The sequence below is a fragment of the Carcharhinus amblyrhynchos genome, chromosome 5, assembly GCF_965287045.1.
Source record: "Carcharhinus amblyrhynchos chromosome 5, sCarAmb.v2.hapA, whole genome shotgun sequence".
NCBI classification, from domain to species: Eukaryota; Metazoa; Chordata; class Chondrichthyes; order Carcharhiniformes; family Carcharhinidae; genus Carcharhinus; species Carcharhinus amblyrhynchos.
In genome coordinates this window covers 3359654-3381146 of record NC_137328.1, presented here as the reverse complement: position 1 = coordinate 3381146, position 21493 = coordinate 3359654, and the positions used below count along the sequence as shown (strand labels likewise).

Below are 21493 nucleotides of genomic sequence, written 5' to 3'. Positions count from 1 at the left end.
TCAAGCGGTGTTCATTCATGTGTTGTCATAGTGTCTGCATGGTCTCCCCAGTGTACCATGTCTTGGGACATCCTTTCCTGCAGCGTATCAGGTAGATAAATATGGCCGAGTTGCAAGATTATGTACCGTGCACCTGGTGGATGGTGTTCTCACATGAGATGATGGCATCCATGTTGATGATCCTTCAAACAACTGCACAACCTCAAACAGACCATCGTCTGCAGCAAACTACCCAACCTTCAGAACAGTGACCACAGCACCACACAACCCTGCCACAGCAACCTCTGTAAGACGTGCCAGGTTGTCAACATCGATGCCATCATCTCACATGAGACCAGGTGCACGGTACATACTCTTGCAACTCATCCAACGTTGTCTACCTGATACACTACAGGAAGGGATGTCCCGAGGTATGGTACATTGGGGAGACAATGCAGACACTATGACAACGGATGAATGGACACCACTCGACAATCACCAGGCCAAGAGTGTTCTCTTCCTGTTGACAAACACTTCAGTGGTCACGGGCATTCGGCCCCTGATCTTCAGGTAAGCATTCTCCAAGGCGGCCTTCACGACACACAACAGCGCAGAGTCGCTGAGCAGAGACTGATAGCCAAGTTCCGCACACATGAGGGTGGCCTTAATCGCGATCTTGGGTTCATGTCGCACTGTCTGTGACCCCTGTGGCTTGCCTGGACTTGCAAGGTCTCACTGGCTGTCCTGTCTGGAGACAATACACATCTCTTTAACCTGCGGTTAACCCTCTCTCCACTCACGTTGTCTGTACCTTTAAGACGTGATTGCCTGTGAAGGCTCGCATTCCAATCATTATTTTGTAAACTGAATGTGTCTTTATACGTCCTGTTTGTGAATAAAGTCCCACTCACCCGATGAAGGAGCAGCGCTCTGAAAGCTAGTGGCGTTTGCTACCAAATAAACCTGTTGGACTTTAACCTGGTGTTGTGAGACTTCTTACTGTGTCCACCCCAGTCCAACACCGGCATCTCCACATCATGAGATAAGTAACCAGACTGTGCGTGTGCCTGTGCATGAGTACACGAGATAGTATACACACGCACACACATGTATGCAAGTAAGTGACTGTGTGTATGAGTGTGCTGCATCTGTGTGTGTGCGTACGAGAGAGAGCATGCATCTTAGAGAGAGTATGTGCACATGTATATGCTTACTTAACCACTGGTTGTAAGGTGATAGCAGGAAAGGTTAACAAAGCTCCTTTGGAATCGTGAGTTTGAAGACAGTGGTACAGAGATGGACAGGTTTACCTGGGGAAAGGACAGCTGAATGCACAGCTGCTAATAGTGGGGGGGGGGAGGTGGTGGTGGTGGTGGAAGGGTGTGAGGGATGCGCGAGAGGCTGGAATTGGAGGAACCCAACTCCACACCATGCTGCGCTACCAAATAAAGAGCCTGGTTTAAGCATTCCTCTCCCCCACCCCAAGAACACCCTCCTCAATCTGATTCACTGTCACGGATCCCAATGCAGTGGAACTAGTTCTACACTTTGCAGGAGGAATTTCCACGGCCAGATGGGGCACCATTATCCTGACATTGCACCACTACAGATATACACATCAGACTCATTACTAGGAGCTCCGACAGTCGAACTCACATGAGTTTGAGCCCCAGTCTACATAATCCAAAATAACGTTTTGAACAGTACCGAGGGAGTGCTGCACTGTTGGAGGTGCAATCTTTTAGATAAGACTTTAAACCAAGGCTCTATCTGCCCCTTCAGGTGCATGTAAATGATCTCAGAGTCGTTGTTTTGAAGCCAGGATGTGGAGATGCCGGTGTTGAACTAGGGTGGGCACAGTAAGTAGTCTCACAACACCAGGTTAAAGCAGGTTTATTTGGCAGAATAATTTTAACCTGGTGTTGTGAGACTATTTACTGTTTTGAAGAGCAATGGGTTCTCCTCGTGTCCTCACTAATATTTACCTCCTTAACCAACATCATCAATCAAAAAAGGACAGTACTGTGATCTGACATTTCTATCGGTGGAAGCTTGCTACGCATAACTGCATTTCCTGTGTTGTGGTTCAGCTGCAAAGCTGGAAGGGGAAATTTCTCCACTTGGCAGACACATCAACATGGAAGCGACCCCCACACGAATGATATTCGCTCCAGGCAGCCTGGGTGTGATCGAGTTGGCCCGTTACCTCAGGAGGCTGTTCGCAGACAGCTGCAGAGAAGGGCAAGTACTAACCTGAGTGTACACCTCAATAGACTGAGTCTTCAGCCCTTGAGCCCTCAATCCCCCCCACACCCACAACGCTACTCCCTGCATTCCACCCCCATGCCACCTCATAACCGCCCCCTCATTCGAAGGCGTCTGGACTTGGCCCAACTTCCTGAAAATCCAGCCTTCATTAGCGACTAGCTTTGAAAAATATTTTATTGACTGCCAAGCATTCCTGAGGTGACAGAACCATAGAATTCCTACAGTGCAGAAATTAACTCTAATGAACTGTTTACACAGAAATACTCTCCCCATTGAGTTTGCACCAGCTGTCCAAAAGAGCATCTTACCCAAGCCCACCACACAGTCCACCATAACCCCACACATTTGGTATGGCCAATGCACCTAACCCGCACATCTTAGGGGCGTGGGAGGAAACCGGAGCACCTGGAGGAAACCCACGCAGACACGGGGAGAATGTGCACACAGTCACCCAAGGCTGGGATCAAACCTGGGTCCCTGGCGCTCTGAGGCAGCAGTGCTAACCACTGTGCCATAATGAAAGATGCTATAGATAATGCAAGCCTTTTTTTTGTGCTGTGATCCAATTAATGGACTTATAAGAGAGGGTGAGATTGAGATGTCTCCTGCTAGAAGATCTTGAGCTTCCATTCCTCAAATAAAAATATAAACATACCAGATCAGACCACAGAGCTGCAAATTAAGCATCCTGAACATTGCACTTATATGGCGTAACATGAACATTTCCCCCTAGTTCAGGCCAATGGTCACCATGCTCAAGACTTACCTTCTTCAATTTGGGAAGGCGAAGGAGGTTTGTGACGGACATCAACCCAACATTTATCAAACTGAGGAATTCCAGGTTCTCAAACTCAGCTGTCAGCCCTTCGATTTTACCTTCATTCGATCTGCAGTTGTCGAGAACAAGCTCTCGCACCTAGAGCAAAGCAAAGGCGATTTAGAGAACAAGTCTGCTTGTTGTAAAAACAAAGCCCAAATCACCAAACCATCCCGTGACAAGATTGGTTTATTGTGACTGGGGTTTTATGCGCAGTTCAAACCCGATATCATAATAAAATCTGTTGAATTTATTGTGCCACTTACTACAATATAAATGTTAATGAGTAGAACAACCAGTGTAGAATTAACGCAGGATCATAGTGTATAAGAGAAGACTAGTTCTCTCAGAGTCTGTGAAGGTATTTTGGAATAGTCCCACTTCCCCAGCTTTTTCCCTTGGTTTGCATCCAATTCCCTTTTGAAGACTCTTATTGAATATTTTCCACCAGCCTTTCAAGCAGCACGTTCCAGATCACAGCTCGCTTTGTGAGATAATGCATCTCCCCCTGTGGTTCTTTTGCTGATTATCTCCAATCTGTGACCCTCCACTTATCAACCCTCCTCCCACTGAGACCAGTTTCTCCAACCACAACTCTTTCCAGCGTATACACATGGAGGTGGAGGCAATGTACCCACACTGCTGCGCTTTGCTTAGCAAACTGGCATTCCAATTTATTGTATTTAGGTTTTTGGTATTACAAAGTACAGACAGGACAGAGATAGAAGGGCCAAAGTAAGGGTCAGAAAGGTAACACTCCCACTCCACACTCTCCACAAACTGAGACCATCCAAACTCGACTGGCTGTGTCCTAACTTCTGTTCCCACTGATCTCCATTGGCTCCCAGTTAAGCAATGCCATAATTTAAAAATTCTCACCCTTGTTTTCAAATCCCTCCATAGCCTCGTCATATAGAATCATAAAATCACTACAGTGCAGAAGGAGGCCATTTGGCCCATCAAGTCTACACTGACCACAATCTCACCCAGGACCCATCCCCACAGCCCCACATATTTATCCTGTTAGTCACTCTGATACTAGAGTCAATTTAGCATGGTCAATCCACATAACCTGCACATCTTTGGACATTCCTTAGCACTGTAATCTCCTCCAGTCCCACAACCCTCTCACATTCTCGTAACCTCTTCCAGACCTACAACCCTCTGAGATCTCTGCACTGCTCCAATTCTGGACTCAGATCTCTAATTGTAATTGTTGCCTACATGGTTGCCAGGCTTTCTGCAGCCTAGGCCCTTTGTTCTGGAACTCCCACACTAAACATCCCTGCTCTACCCATAAACTTAGCTCTCTAAAACACGGTTTTGGTCCTAGTCATCTCCGATTGCAACGGGATCTTGATCAGTTGGGCCACTGGGCTGACGAATGGCAGATGAAGTTTAATTTAGATAAATGCGAGGTGATACATTTTGGTAGATTGAATCAGGACAGGACTTACTCAGTTAATGGTAGGGCGTTGGGGAGAATTACGGAACAAAGAGATCTAGGGGTACATATTCATAGCTCCTTGAAAGTGGAGTCACAGATGGACAGAGTGGTGAAGAAGGCATTCAGCATGCTTGGTTTCATCGGTCAGAACATTGAATACAGGAGTTGGGACACCCTGTTGAAGTTTTACAAGACATTGGTAAGGCCACACTTGGAATATTGTGTTCAGTTCTGGTCACCCTATTGTAGAAAGGATATTATTAAACTAGAAAGAGTGCAGTAAAGATTTATTAGGATGCTACTGGAACTTGATGGTTTGAGTTATAAAGAGAGGCTGGATACTCTGGGATTTTTTTCTCTGGAGTGTAGAAGGCTGAGGAATGTTCTATAAAAGGAAAGGTCTATAAAATAATGAGGGGCAAAGATCAGCTCGGTGGTCAATATCTTTTCCCAAAGGCAGGAGAGTCTAAAACTAGAGGGCATAGGTTTAAATTGAGAGGGGAGAAATTCAAAAGTGTCCAGAGGGGCAATTTTTTTTTCTTTTTTTTTTACACAGAGGGTGGTGAATGTCTGGAACAAGCTGTCAGGGGTAGTAGTAGAGGTGGGTACAATTTTGTCTTTTAAAAAGCATTTAGACAGTTACATGGGTAAGATGGGTATAAAGGGCCTAATGCGGACAATTGGAATTAACTTAGGGGTTTAAAAAAAAAGGGCAGCATGGAGAAGTTGGGCTGAAGGGTCTGTTTCCATGTTGTAAACCTCTATGACTCTGTCCCAATTATCTCCTTCTGTGGTTCAGTGTCAATTTTTTTTTTTAAAAATCACAGGCACTTTGGGACATTTTCCAATGTTAAAAGCACTATATAAATGCAAGTTATTGTTGGACCACAATATCTTGGAGAATTCAGAAAATTCCAGAAGATTTGGACTGATTGTAACATTATCTCTTCACTGCATACTCTTAGTTGAAAGGCTAAACAGCAACTCTCCCCATTCATAACTTCCCCAGAGTCAAATCCCTCAATCAGGTATTAAGTGTCTTTCGTTAGGGGACCCCCACCGGGGGTGACAAGGTAGCCACATGGTTTCGATGGCCAGTACGCCACATGGTGACCAGCCCACAAGCAGCTCAGTTAATATCATAGGTCATTAATTGGCCAATGAAGGGTCGCAGTAGTAGTGGGGTGGGATGGTCGACTGTGAGCCTCCCACCCAGAACTTAAATATGAATGGAGGTAGGCAGCGGGATTCCAGAACGCCACCATCCTGTCTACACACCCTTCTGACTCCAAGCTTGTCACCAGTGAGAGCACAAGATTCCACTAAACACTTGTACACACAAAGCATGGTAACGTTGGAATTCCTATCCAGAAATGGCAATGAATGCTCAATCAATTTTCAACTTTAAATCTCAGATTAATAGATTTTTGTTATCCAGAAGTATCAATGGATATTAAGAAAGATGGGTATATGGAGTTAGGCTGTAGACTAGCCAAAATCTCACTGAATGGCAGAATAGGTTTCAAGGGGCTGAACGGTCTCTCCCTGTTGTTATGTTCCTACCTCAGTATATATATATCATCTAACGTGCCTCAACATGGTATTGACAAAGGCAGCGAGATGCCTGTGGCTGCCTGTCATTTCCGCTGGGATCCAGAGTTTATAATAAGGTGGAAAGTTGTGAGTGGGGAAGTTATGAATGGGGAGAGTATTTCTGTGTAAACAGTTCATTACGAGGCTATGGAGCAGAACCAAACACTGGCCAGCAAGGTGATCCACAGGGTAACTGGTGAGCTCACACGTTCAGCGGAGGGCCGGTGAACTGATGGGTCACACTCGGCTCCTTGTTGAAGGCCTGGTGCAGAATATCTATTCCTCCTGGTGGGGTCAAAATTACTCCGCCTTTCTAGAAAGCCTCGTCCATTGCTGGGTTACAGTTCCACGGGTACCTGGAGCAGCGAGTGCTTAATAACCCTTTCACATTCAAAAGGAGACTGGCTTTTCTACAGTATAACCAACAGTTCCATCCAGTGTCCACACAAGTGTATTTGCAGCGAGTGGTCACTGTCGGGAGGAGTTCTTTAGTTTGTTGGATGTAAAACTTAAGATAAGACAAATAAGCTTATCTGTTATCATCTTGCAGAAAAGCTCAGGAACAGGAACCCGGCCGGATGTTCTCTGGAATGCTCAAGTCAGCTTTACTATACGCAAACCCAGAAATCAAACCAGCCATTTCCCTGGTATCTTTTAGCTTAGCCCTGGACTAATTTATTAAGCTTGTTATTGAGATGCCTTCAAAAGCTCTCAATGATAAAATGGGAAACTGTATTGTATAATCTGGATTGAATTATAGAACTTTACAACACAGGACAATGAGGAATGGGTAATAAATATTGGCCTTGCCAGCGACACAATAAAATGTTTCTGCTGAACTCCTTATTAGATTTATTAGTGATGACCTTACATTTATAGCTCTCACTTTTGTTTAAAGTTTAGTGTCACAAGTAGGCTTACATTAACACTGCAATGAGGTGACTGTGAAAATCCCCTAGTTGCCACACCCCTGTTTGGGTACACTGAGGGAGAATTTAGCATGGTCAATGCATCTAACCAGTACGTCTTTCAGAGGAAACCGGAGCACCTGGAGGAAACCCACGCAGACACAGGGAAAATGTGCAGAATCCACACCGACAGCGACCCAAGCTGGGGATCGAACCCAGGTCCCTGGTGCAGTGAGGCAGCAGTGCTAACCACTGTGCCAACATGATGCCCCAGTCTCCTCTATAAATGGAGGGACCATCTGTATCTCCATTCTATTAAATCCCACTTAAAGAAGCTTAATCAGGTTCTCCCACAGCCTTTGCTTTTCAGGAGAAAAGCGAATAACAGTTAACACTGATGACTTATTCTCTTACCTTGAGAGCATCCCATCCCTTCACTACAGCAGGTGGAGAATTGAGAAAGTTAAATCCTGCTGGACTCATGCTGCAGCCTCAGATTTTCTTTAATAGGATCGGTTCTCTCCATTCTTCCAAGTTAATTTTAAAACTAACAGATGATAGCTTAAGGCAGTGATGAAAAAAAGATGAAAATGGAAAATCCTGCAATTATGAATGTCCCTTGGAGTAAACCAGAAGGAAATAAACCTTCTGCTTATAATGAATCCAATAAAAGTTCAAAGCCTGGTAATGCTTCTCCGTCCGGATACAATCCCGGCATTTGGGGATCTTCAGAGCAATTGCCGTTTGCTATGATATAATCATGTATAAAAATGAATGCACTTGGAAACTGCAAAAGGGTATGGAAGAGATGCACTTGCCCCTCGGGTAGACCTGACCCTGGAACTGTGGATACATTAGCGAATTAGAGCTACGCAGAATCTTTACAGCACAGGAGTGACCCTTCAGTCCACCCTCCCCCTACGTTCTTTTAAAAAAGAGTCAATCAGGCCCACTCCACCCTGCCCACCCCCCCCCCCCTACCCCCACACCTTCCTTCTTTCCCCAGTACTCTGAAAATGTTCCTCTCTGAATGATTTCAATTCTAAGGGGTGGGATACTGTATTATGCAAACCAGCTTCTAATTTTTTTTGTCTGTAAACAGGGAATGCTGGTGAGACTCCAGCAGGTCAGGCAGCGTCTATGGAGAGAGAGAGTGAGAGAAACACAGTTACCGTTCCGGATCGATGACCTTTCATCAGGAACATTGGTTCTGTTTCTCTCTCTGTGCTGATGCTGCCCGACCTGCTGAGGCTTGTCTGCATTTTATGTTTTTATTTCAGGTTTCCAAATTCCCAACCCCGCTTTCTCCGTGGCCTCAGTGCTCACTGCCATCCCCCCACCCAGTCGCCAGCCCTATAACTTCCAAAGAAGTTACTGGGGCTCTTCCCCAATTTTGGCCATTTGCACTTCCCAGATTTCAACGGTTCCCCGATTGGCGGCTATGCCTCCAACTGCCTGGGCCCCGAGCTCAGGAACGACCTCCCTAAACCACCTCCTCCCTTCCTTAAAACACGGCACCTCGACCAAGTCTTCTGGCCATCAGTCATAATATCTCATGTGGTTCATTGCATTTGTTTCATTACACACCTGTGAAGTGCTTTCAGCGATGCCACCACCTAATGGCACTATAGGAACTGAGTTTGCCAATTTTAACTATTCCAACCTTGGGTTTGCTACAAATAAACTCACTGTCTCCACACTGAGGAGGAAAATAACTGCTGCCCAGCGCGTTCCATGAAAACAAACATGATGCTGTTGCGAGGGGTAACATTCGCTATATTTTGTAACAAACACTTTGATTCTGGATTCTGCCAAGGCTAGCTTATATCAATTGCTACTCTAGATGAGCCATTGGGTACCATGGATAGGGACAAACACCGTAAGATATCAGAGCAGAAGTAGGCCATTCGGCCCATTGGGTCTGCTCTGCCATTTAATAATGGCTGATAGTTTCCCAACCCCATTCTCCCACCATTTCCCTGCAACCTTTGATCCCCTAACCCATCAAGAACCTATCTATCCCACAAGTGATATGACAAAATACAAAGCAGCCAAAAAATATATATAGAATGGTGCAAGTAGCAAGTCATTTAGAAGTGAAATAAGGAACCTAAGAATAGGAGGAGACCTTTTATTTCCCCAATGATCTCAGCTAAATTGTGATCTATCTGCATATATCCATCTTCCCCATATTCATCAACACCTTTGGTTAACAAAAATCTATCAGCCTCAATTTCAAAATTTGCAATCAACAATTGCTCAATGTAGGAGAGAGTACCAAACTTCCAATCGACCTGACAATAAACCAGAAGGAAGATGATGAAAGTGGGGTGGAGACAGATTCACACAGCGAGTGGTTAGGATCGGGAATGTACTGTCTGAGGGTGTGGTGAAGACAGAGTCAATTGTGGTTTGCAAAAGGGAACTGGCTAAACACCTGAAGAGAAGATTGTGTGGGTTGGGAGGAAAGGACATTGGAGGGGACTAGTTAAATTGAACTTGGAGAGTAAACACAAACCTGAATGGCCTCCATCTGTGCCGTAACAAGTCTATGATTCTGGGAGAAATATCTCCTCGCTTCAGTCCTAAATGGCCATTCCCATGCCCCCACGTTTGAGACACTCTATCCAGGCCCTGATGCAACACTTTGGACATTCCAAAATGTTTTGTATCCAATTAAGCACACTGAACCTGAAGTCAATGTTGTAAAGTAGGGAAATGTACCAGAACCCAAGTTATGCACAGCAAGATTCCACAATTAATGTGATAGAGACAGATAATCTGCTCTTAGTCATAGAATCACAGAGGTATACGCAACACAGCAAAAAGGCCCTTCGGCCCATCGTATCTGCACTGGTCAAAGACAAACCATCTAACTAATCCCATTTTTTAGCACTTAGCCCACATAGCCTTGTATATCTTGGCATTGCAAATGCACATCTAAAAACTTCCTAAATATTATGAGGGTCTCTGCCTCCACCACCCTTTCAGGCAGTGATTTCCAGACTCCCACAACCATTAGGATGCAAAGTATTTTCCCCATATACCCTCTAAACTTCATGCCCCTTATCTTACATCTATGTCCCCTAGTCATTGATCCTTCCACCTAAGGGAAAATGTTGTTGGTTGAGGGATAAAATCTTGGCCACGACACAGCAAAAGATTCTGAAGAGTTACATCAAAATAGTTATCTTTTATGTGGGAATATAAACAGAATAATATTCCATTGCAGAACATTAATAGATCTGGGTTACTGTGCAGTACTTAGACTTCTAAGGCAGAAGCTTGCGGGTTCATGTCCAACTCTAGGGAGTTTAACATGAAACCAAATAGACATTCCAGTGCAGAGGGGTTGAGCCCTGTCCTGGGGGAGGGGAGGGATCATCAGCGCTGAGGGAGTGCCGTGCTGCATTGTTAGGGCATCAGTATCAGTGGAAGCTTGCGCTGTGGATGCCATCTTTCAGATGATACATTTGCTTTCGTTAACAATCCCACGGCAGTATTTTAATGAAAATATTGAATAATATTCCCAATGTCCCGAGTCAATATGTAGCCTGTGATCATCTTCACCATAAAGAGGAGAGATTATCTGGTCAAAAACACATGGCTGTTTGGGGGAGCTTGTTGTGCACATATTAGTGGCTTCTTTTTCCTACATTACAACCATGACTATTTGCTGAAAAGCATTCTGGAATGCCCTGAGGGTGGAACAGGCACTATACAAATACAAATCTTCTTTTCTCCTTAAATGTATAATAAATCGAAGTATAAATCTATGTACCGTATAATAAACTACACACCATCTAGTGGTGATTTACAAAGCAATTGTTCAAGGGAACAGGCCAACTCCTGGCTTCTTAATTATGCAGCAAGGAATAGAAGCAGATAAAATTAACCATCCATGTGCCACAGTATAGCTTGGTAGGAAATACTCACTGGATTATAAAGAATGCGATCTAATCGTCACTTCGCCATGTGCCTTTATAAATAGAGAAACCAAATATAAACAAAAAGTGACACTAAACTTTTATGAATTGCTGGTTCAGTATCAACTGGACCATTGTGCTCAACTTTGGAATATATTCCATTGAGAAAGAAAGCCTCTCGAGAAGAATGCACCATCCGGGGCTAATAAGGGAAATTACGGATGATATGGAATTTAAAGAAAAGATGTTCAATGCCACAAAGGTTAGTGGTTGGCCAGAAGATTGGGAACATTTTAGAAACCAAAAATAGAATAAAGAGGGAGAAATTGGAGAATGGCAGAAAACTAGCAAGAAATATAAAAACTGACAGTAAACACTGTGGCAGGTACATAAAAAAGGAAATGTGTGGCTAAAGTGAGCTTTGGTCTTTTTGGAGGGCGATTCTAGGGAATTAATAATGGGGAATGAGGAAATGGCAAAGACTTTGGACAAGTATTTTATATCCATCCTCACAGCAGAAGACACAAAAAATCCCAAGACAACATGAAGTTCTAATGCCAAAAGGGAGAGAAAAATGCAAAAAGATCACTAGACAGAAAGCACTGGAGAAACTAACGGTACTAAAGGTTGACAAGTCTCTGGGACCCGATGCCTGCAACTTCGGATGTTAAAGGAAGTGGCTGAAGTAGCGAATGCATTGGTTGTAATCTTCCAACATTCCCTAGATTCAGGAAAGGTCCCAGTGCATTGGGACACCCCTATATAGAAAGGAGAGAGAGAGAGAAAGCGTGGACAAGTAAACCTAACATCTGTAATTGGAAAAATGCCAGAATCTATTATAAAGGAGGTAGTAGCTGGACATTTAGGCAATCATTATTGTGCAAGATAAATAGCGTTTGAGGAATTTGTTAGCATTGTGTGCAGCCTGGATAAGGGTAACCAGCATCTGATTACCAAAAGACATTTAATGAGATGCATAAAAAAGGCTATGGCATAAAATCTCATACCAATATATGGACAAAGGATTGGCAAACTAACAGGAAATAGAAAGGGGATAAATGGGTCATTTTCAGGTTGGCAAACTGTGATTGGAGTCACAGTGGGGTGTCCCAAAGGGATCATCTATTTAGGGATATTAATGACTGAGATGAAGGGACTGACTGTTAACATAGCCAACAACGCAAAGATGGATGGGAAGTTTAGCTTTGACAAGGATTCAAAGAGTATGCAAAGGATATAGATAAAGTGAGTGGGCAAAAAGATGTGGCAGAAGGAGCATAATGTGGAAAAATGTGAAGTTATCCAATACAGCACAAAGAATAGAAACGAACAATTTAAATGGAGACATTGCAGATACAGAGAGATCTGGGTGTCCTTGCCTGAATCATAAAAAGTTAGCAACTTGGTACAATACAGTCCTGGCTACCCTATTATAGAAAGGATATTATTCAACTGGAAAGAGTGCAGAAAAGATTTGCTAGCATGCTACCGAAACTTGATGGTTTGAGTTATAAGGAGAGGCTGGATAGACTGGGACTTTATTTTCCTGGAGCATAGGAGGCTCAGGGGTGATCTATAGAGGTCTGTAAAATAAAGAAGGGCATAGATCAGCTAGATCGTCAACATATTTTCCCAAAGATAGGAGTGTAAAACTAGAGGGTAGAGGTTTAAGGTGAGAGGAGAGAGATACAAAATGTAAATGTTTATTTATTAGAGACAAGTAATCTTACATTAATACTGCAATGAAGTTACTGTGAAAATCCCCTCGTCGCCACACTCCAGCACCTGTTCGGGAACACAGGGAAATTTAGCATGACCAATTCACCTAACCAGCGCATTTTTGGACTGTGAGGAAAGCGTAGCACACGGAGGAAACCCATGCAAATACAGGGAGAATGTGCAAACTCCACACAGACAGTGACCCAAGCCGGGAATCGAACCTGGGTGCTGTGAAGTAGCAGTGCCAACCACTGTGACACTGTCGTTTTTGTGATACAAAAGGGTCTAGAGGGGCAATTTTTTCACACAGTATCTGGAACAAGCTGCCAGAGGTGGTAGTAGTAGAGGCAGGTACAATTTTGCCTTTTAAAAACCGTTTAAACAGTTATATGGGTAAAATGGGTGTAGAGAGATATGGACCAAACATGGGCAATTGGGACTAGCTTAATGGTAAAAACTTGGCGGCATGGACAAGCTGGGCCAAAGGGCCTGTTTCCATGCTGTAAACCTCTATGACCCCATGGTAAAACAAATAATTAGGACAGTAAGAAAAAGAATATGAATAAACCAGAGATGAGATTTTTTTTTTCTTTGATCTGGAATGCGCTGCTCAAGAGTGGAAGCAGATTCAGTACTGACTTTTGAAAGGAATTGGTTAAATATTTAAAAAGGAAAATTTGCAGAACTACGGGAGTGAGACTATTTGAATAGCTCCTTCAAAGGGCCAGCACAGAGAGAGCTGAATGGCCTCATTCTCTATGTATGACGGCACTGTGTCCACAAGTGCAATTCAGAGGCTGGGAATTCTGTGGCGAGTAACTTACATCTTGACTTCTCAAAGCCTGTCCACCGTCTACAAGGCACAAGTCAGGAGTGTGATGGAATACTCTCCATTTGCTTGGATGAGTGTGGCTCCAACAACACAAGAACTTCAACAGGTTCTGGGACAAACCAGCTCCCTAAATTAACATCCCATCCACAACCTCAAACATTCACTTCCTCCATCACTGGCACACAGTGGCAATAGTTTGTACCGTACACAAGATGCACTGGTTTGATTTGATTTATTGTCACATGTATTAAATACAGTGAAAAGTATAGTTTCTTGCAAGCTATACAGACAAAGCATATCCTTCATAGAAAAGGAGAGAGTGCAGAATGTAGTGTTACAGTCATAGCTAGGGTGTAGAGAAAGATCAACTTAATGCAAGATAAGTCCATTCAAAAGTCAGACAGCAGCAGGGAAGAAGCTGTTCTCGAGTTGGTTGGTACGTGACCTCAGACTTTCGTATCTTTTTCCCGATGGAAGAAGATAGAAAAATGTCCGGGGTGCATGGGGTCCTTAATTATGCCGGCTGCTTTGCCGAGGCAGCAGGAAGTGTAGACAGAGTCAATGGATGGGAGGCTGGTTTGCGTGATGGATTGGGCTACATTCACAACCTTTTGTAGTTCTGCAGCAACTCACCAAGGCTCCTTCGATAGCACCTTTTAAACTCATGACCTTTACCACCTAGAAGGACAAGGGCAGCAAATTCATGGGAACACCACGACCCACATGTTATTCTCCAAGTCACAAACCATCCCGACTTGGAAATACATCACCACTACTGCCGTGTAGAGGGACCTCGGTGTCCTTCGACATATAGCAGGGAAAGGTTAGCATTGAAGTGCAGCAAGTAAGTACAATGGAATGTTTGACTTTATTACAAGAGGAATTGTGTATAAAAGTAGGGAGGTCTTGCTCCAACTGTAAGGCATTGGTGAGACCACATGAGAGTATCGCATCCAGTTTTGATCTCTTTATTTAAGAAGGGATATAGTTGTATTGGAGGCAGGTTCACTGGGCTGATTCCTGGGATGAAGGGGTTTGTCTTAGAAGGAAAGGTAGAGCAGTTTAGGCTGATTATGTTTGTAATTTAAAGGATGAGAGACAATCTGATTGAAAGATATAAGATTCTGAAGGGGTTTGACAGGGTAGATACTGAAAGGAACTTTGTCCTCATGGGGCGGGGATGTAAAAGTAGGGGCACAGCTTCAAAATAATTGGCCCTGATTTAAGATGGAAAGGAGGATTCCTTCTCTCAGAGAGTCTAACTTTGGAATTTGCTACTTGAGAAAACCAGCAGAAGCAGAGCTACTTAATGTATCCAAGGCTCACTATACAGATTCTTGAGCTCTAGGTGAGTCAAGGGTATGGAACTAAAAAGGAAAGTGGAATTAAGGCCAAGATTGGATAGGCAGGATCTTGTTGAATGCTCGAGCAGTCTCAAGGTCCCAGGTTGTAAACTCCTACTCTGAATTCCTACGTTCCAATGTTATTTTCCTTCACCATTGGCTCAGAATCCTGGATCTGCCTCCTTAACAGCACTGTGGCTGTGTCTACACCACATGGACTGCAGCTGTTCAGGAAGGCAGCTCACCACCACCTTCTCAGGGGACAATTTGGGCTGGGCAATAAATGTTGGTCTAGCCAATTTGCCCACATTCCATGAACAAATAAAAAAAGTTGTTCCTATGATCGTGTGTTTAAGCCTCACTTCGGCCTTGAACACAATCATAGGATCTGTACAATGCAGAAGGCCATTCAGCCCATCGAGCATGCACCAACAACAATCCCACCCAATACCTATCCCTGTAACCCCAAGTATTTATCCTGCTAATCCCCTGACACTAAGGCACAGTTTAGTATGGCCAATCAACCCTAACCTGCAATTCTAAATACAAAGTTCATTGCAATGTTTCATGAGTGGTGTCATCGTTTCGAAGAAATGGTGAAATAAAGTTTGCTAGCTAGCTGTTTAAATAGTGTTAAAGATTCCTTGATAGGCCTATTTTAATAGGCCTTTACTTTCTGGAATTTAAAAGAGAGGGGAGATCAAATTGAGGTATAGATGTAGGAAATGATAAAAGGTATGGATAGAGTAGACATGGAGCTGATGTTTCCTCTTGTGGGGCATCTTGGTACAAGAAGTTATGGTCTTAGGATAAGGGGTAGCAAATTTAAAACAGAGTTGAGGAGAAACTATTTCTCCCAAAGGGTTGTGGATCTGTGAAATTTGCTCTGCCAAAATGCAGTGAATGCTGGGACAGTGAGTAAATTTAAGGAGGAGTTAGACAGATTTTTAATTGGTAATGGGTTGAAGGGTTATGGGGAGAAGGCTGGAAAATGGGGATGAGCAGCATATCAGCCATGAGCATATGACAGAACAGACTTGATGGGCCGAACGGCCTAATTCTGTCCCTATATCTTATGAACTTATAATGTAGAAAACATAGCAGTGAATTTGCACATAGCAAGATACGACACACAGCAATATGATAATAACCAGATAATTTGTTTTGGTAATATTTGTAACAAAAACAGTTTAAACTGACAATATATAGTGCCTTTATCATAATGAAACATCTCAAGTCTCTTCATAGGAGCATTATAAAGTGTGACACAGAGCCACATAAGCAGATATTAGGTCAGATGACTAAAAGCTTTGTCAAAGAGATAGGTTTTAAAGAGTTTCTTCAAGGAGGAAAGAGACAGAGTTAGAGGAAGACAGGAGAGGGTTAGGGGGAGAATTTCAGAGCTTAGGATTCAGGTGGCTGAAGGTACAGTCACTGATGGTAGAGTGATTAAAACAGAGGCCAGAAATAGAGGAGTGCAGAAGGCTGTGGGTTGGAGGAGTTCACAGAGAAAGGGGAAGGACAAGGCTATAGAGGGATTTGAAAACAAGGATGATAACAATAAGATTCAAAGGTTGTTCAACTAGGGGTTAATGTGGGTCAGCAAGTACACGGAGTGATCGGTGAAGGGGACCTGCTGTCAATGGAGATACAAATCACAGCATTTACAGAGACCAGCCAGGAGAGCTGTGGAATAGTCTCAAGGTAACAAATGGGATGAGACAAAGTTGAGTCATGTTACAGAGGCGGAAATAGATGATCTTCATGAAGACATGGTTAGAAGCAATAAACAGTGGCCTCAGCACCCCCTTTAGGAACACATAGTGGCACACTGATTAGCACTGCTGTTTCACAACACCAAGGACCCAGGTTCAATTCCCAGCTTGGGTCACTGTCTGTCTGGAGCCTGCATGTTCTCCTCGTGTCTGCGTGGGTTTCCTCCTGATCCTCCGGTTTCCTCCCATAATCCAAAGATGTGTGGGTTAGGTAGATTGGCCACGCTAACATGCCCCTTAGTGTCAGAGGGGACTAGCTAGGGTAAATGCATGGGGTTATGGGGGTAGGGACTGGGTGGGATTATGGTCAGTGCAGACTCAATGGGCTGAATGGTCTCCTTCCACACTGTAGAGATTCTATGGTTCTACACTGAGGTGAGAAGAACACAAGGAGCTGAAAAGCCACCATCTGAATTAATCATACATATTATTGGATGGTGACAAGGTGATACATAAATGTGAGCATTTTCTAAACTTAAAGAAACCCAACTGGTGGAATATTTTCCTGTCCCGATTAGACTGTGAGCTATAAATTCCAGCCCTTGACACAGAGAGTGTACAAGGGAGAATCGTGGCAGCAATCCAGTAACGCAGGAAGCTTTGCACAGTCAGAAACACAGAACTGCAGCAGCACCACACCTAACAATGAAAAGAATTTTAAAAGATATGTCATTCAGAACAGCTGGAATGTGGGAAATACCATGTCAATAGAATGATTCAGTCTCTACCCCCTTACCAGGGTCATTGTGGCACCAAATCTAGTGGAGGAAAGAAAGACTTGCATTTTCACAGCACCTTCCACAACCTTGACATGTCCTGAAGCACTTTACACTCAGTCACATACTGTTGAAGTCATTGTTACAACATTAGTGGTGTAGCAGGCAATGCATGCACAGCAAGATCCAACAAATGACAAACGTTATCTGCTGTAGTGATGTTGGTCATTTTTAAATACTAGGAGTTCTCAGAAACTTCTATGTCCACCCAAGAGGGGAGACGTGCCTCAGTTAACACCTCAACTGAAAACCAGGACCTCTGACAGTGCAGCATTCCCTCAGTACTGCCAGAGAGCCATCATCCTTAATTGTGGGTCTGAACCTCTGGAATGGGAGCTGAACACTCAATCTTGATGTGGAGATGCTGGCGTTGGACTGGGGTAAACACAGTAAGAAGTCTCACAGTAAGAAGCACTCCCTCAGTACTGCACTCGGAACAGCGTTTCTGAAAGCTTGTGGGTTTACTATCAAATAAACTGGTTGGATTTTAACCTGGTGTTGTGTCACTCAATCTTGACTCAGAGACCACTAAGCTTCAGTAGCTTGACCAGAAGGGTCTGGTTCGAACCATTCATTTGGGAAGATTTCACAGCATGTTAACCACAATCCCTAACCATTGACTCCATTTTTCTTTCTAACAATTATCTGAAGCTGTGCCAGACTGTTGCAAATTTGGTGTCACATGTGACTTCACACCACCACTAAGACCACGTTTCCACCTCCATAATATCACCTGACACCATCAAATGATCTACTAATGAAATCCTCATCCATGACTTTGTTATCGCTACACTCAACTAATCCAGCACAGTCCTGGCTTCTCCACATTCTATGTTATAAAGTTGAGACCATCCAAAACACTGCTGTCCTCGTCCTAACTCACACCAAGTGAGACATAGGATCCATTGCAGAGGTAGATGGATCAGTTGGCACTTCCAACGCTCTGACGTTCTGTAACAGTCCCAGCAGATTGGAGGGTGGCAAATGTAACCACACTATTTAACAGAGGGAGGGAGGGAGAAAACAGGGAATTACAAACCAGTTATCCCAACATCAGAGTGGGAAAAATGCTAGAGTTTGTTATAAAGGATATGATAATAGGACAGCCAGCAAACATCAATGGGATTAGTCAAAGTCAACATGGATTTATGAAAGGGAAATCAAACTTACTAGAGCTTTTTGAGAATGTAACTAGTAGAACAGATAAGGGAGAACCAGTGGATATGGTGTATTTGGATTTTCAGAAAGCCTTTGATGAAGTCCCACCTAAGAGGTCAGTGTGAAATATTAAAACATGGGATTGGGAGTAATATATTGGATTGGATTGAGAATTGGCTAGTAGACAAAAAACAGAGTAGGAATAAATGGGTCTATTTCGGAGTGGCAGGCAGTGACTAATGGGGTGCCGCAGGGATCAGTGTTTGGGCTCCAGCTATTCACATCAAGAATTTGGATGAGGGAACAAAATGTCATATTTCAAAGTTTGTTGACTACATAAAACTAGACGGGAAGGCAATTGGTAAGGAGGATGTAAAGAAACTCTATAACGATTTGGATAAGTTGAGTAAGTGGGCAAACACATGGCAAATGCAGTGCAACATGGATAAGTGTTTGGTAGGAAACTTTGGCTGGAGAAACAGAATGACAGAGTATTACTTAAATGGTAAAGGATTAGGAAATGTTGACATACAAAGGGACCTAGATGTCCTTGTGCACCAATTGCTGAAAGCAAGCATGCAGGTACAGCAAACAGGAAGGCAAAAGGTATGTGGCCTTCATTGCAAGAGGATTCGAGTATGAAGCAAGGATGTCTCACTGCAGCTGTACGGTTCCTCGGTGAGATCACACCTGGAATATTGTATACAGTTTTGGTCCCCCTACTTAAGAAAAAATATACTTGCCATGGAGGGAGCTCAGCCAAGGTTTACCAGGCTATTCCTGTGATGGCAGGATTGTCATAAGAAGAGAGATTGGGTTGAGTGGGCCTGTATTGATTGGAGTTTAAAAGAATGAGAGGGCTTCTCATTGTAACATATGAATTTCTGACAGGGTTGGATAAACTGGATGCAGGGATGATGTTTTCACAGGCTGGGGAAGGGGTGGTGTGGAGTGGTGGGGGTGGGAAGGAGGGGTGGCGGAGGAACTCGAACAAAGGAAGTCACAATCTCAGGATAATGGGGGAGGCCGTTCAGGACTGGAGACGATGAGAAACCTCTTCACTCAGAGGGTGATGAACCCATGGAATTCTCTACCACAGAGGGCTGCGGAGACAAAGTTGCTGAATATACTTAAGAAGGAAATAGACTTCTTTACTGTCTGGAAATCTAGGGGTACGCAGAGAACACAGGAGTATGGAGTTGAGATAGATGATCATATTGATATGTACAGCAGGTTAAAGGGGCTGAAAGGTCTACTCCTGCTCTTATTTTCTGTGTTTCTGTGTAACATCTCCTCTCAATGATAGTATCACTGACAGTGAAGTACTCCCTCAGTACTGCACTGGAAGTATTAGCCTTGTTTTTTTGACAGTTTGACCAAACCTGGCTCAATAAAGAGACCATTACTTACACTGTGGAAGTTGTTAGTGACTTCACTATTTTCATACAGTTCAACCACAAATGCTCTGGCTGGGCGGCAGGTTTCAAGCATCTGGAATTAAACTTCTAATTTAACTTAAAAAGATCTGAATCAACAATGTTAAAGCTGGCTGCATGGATTTAAAACAACCATTTGTATTTACTGAGTATTTTAGCACATCAATCAGCCATATAAATAATGTGGCTACCAGCGCAGGTTAGAGGCTGGGAATTCTGTGGTGAGTAACTCACCTCCTGACTCATAAGAACATAAGAGCATAAGAAATAGGAGCAGGAGTAGGCCATCTGGCCCTTCGAGCCTGCCCCGCCATTCAATAAGATCATGGCTGATCTGTCGTGGCTCAGTTCCACTTTCCCGCCCTCTCCCCATAACCCTTAATCCCCTCTCTTATCAAAAACCCATCAACCCGCGTCTTAAAAATATTTAGCGAGGCAGCCTCCACCACTTCAACGGGCAGAGAATTCCAGAGATTCACCACCCTTTGAGTGAAGAAGTTCCTCCTCAACTCCGTTCTAAACCGCCCCCCCTTTATCTTGAGGCTGTGCCCCCTAGTCCTACTGTCTTTTTTGAGCGGGAAGAGTCTCTCCACCTCTATCCTATCCATCCCATTCATCATCTTATACGTCTCAATGAGATCTCCCCTCATTCTTCTAAACTCTAACGAGTACAAGCCTAGTTTATTCAGCCTCTCCTCATAGCTCAACCCCCTCAACTCCGGTATCAGCCTAGTAAACCTCCTCTGCACTCCCTCCAAGGCCAAAATATCCTTGCGCAGGTGCGGCGCCCAAAACTGCACACAGTACTCCAGCTGCGGCCTCACCAATGCCCTATACAGCTGCAGCAAGACCTCCCTGCTTTTATATTCAATCCCCCTCGCTATGAAGGCCAGCATCCCATTCGCCTTCCTGACCACCTGCTGCACCTGCAGGCTGGGTTTTTGCGACTCATGCACAAGGACCCCGAGGTCCCTCTGCACCGTCGCCTGCTGCAGTTTTTCGCCACGTAAGTAATAGTCCTTCCTACCATTCTTCCTACCAAAGTGGACCACCTCACACTTGCCAACATTAAATTCCATTTGCCATTTCCTGGCCCATTCGCCCAGCCTATCTAGATCCTTCTGCAGACTCTCCACACCCTCCGCACAATTTGCCTTTCCCCCAATCTTCAAGGCACAAGTCAGGAGTGTGCTGGAATAGTCCCCACTTGCCTGGACGAGTGCAGCTACAACAACACCCAAGAAGCTCAACACAATCAAGGACAAAGTAGCCAGCTTGATTGACACCCCATCCACAAACATGGCACAGCGGTTAGCACTGCTGCCTCTCAATACCAGGGATCCAGGTTCAATTCCGACCTTGAGCGACTATTTGTGTGGAGTTTATACGTTCTCCCCTTGCCTGTTTCCTCCAGTTTCCTTCCACTGTCCAAAGATGTGTAGATTAGGTGAATTAGCCATAGAAAGGGATTGAATATAAAAGTAGGGAGGTCTTGCTGCAGCTGTATAGGGCATTG

General features: G+C 44.0%; 1 protein-coding gene across 2 annotated transcripts in view; it reads right to left on the bottom strand.

Annotated features, from left to right (window-relative positions):
* anp32b (acidic (leucine-rich) nuclear phosphoprotein 32 family, member B) overlaps positions 1-21493 on the bottom strand; it is a 58968-nt gene that overhangs the window by 20435 nt on the left and 17040 nt on the right. For both annotated transcript variants that reach the window (XM_080188348.1, XM_080188347.1), the window contains exon 2: positions 3014-3163. In XM_080188348.1, coding sequence (XP_080044474.1) covers positions 3014-3163 — 150 coding nt within the window. The remainder of the gene's footprint in view (positions 1-3013; positions 3164-21493) is intronic.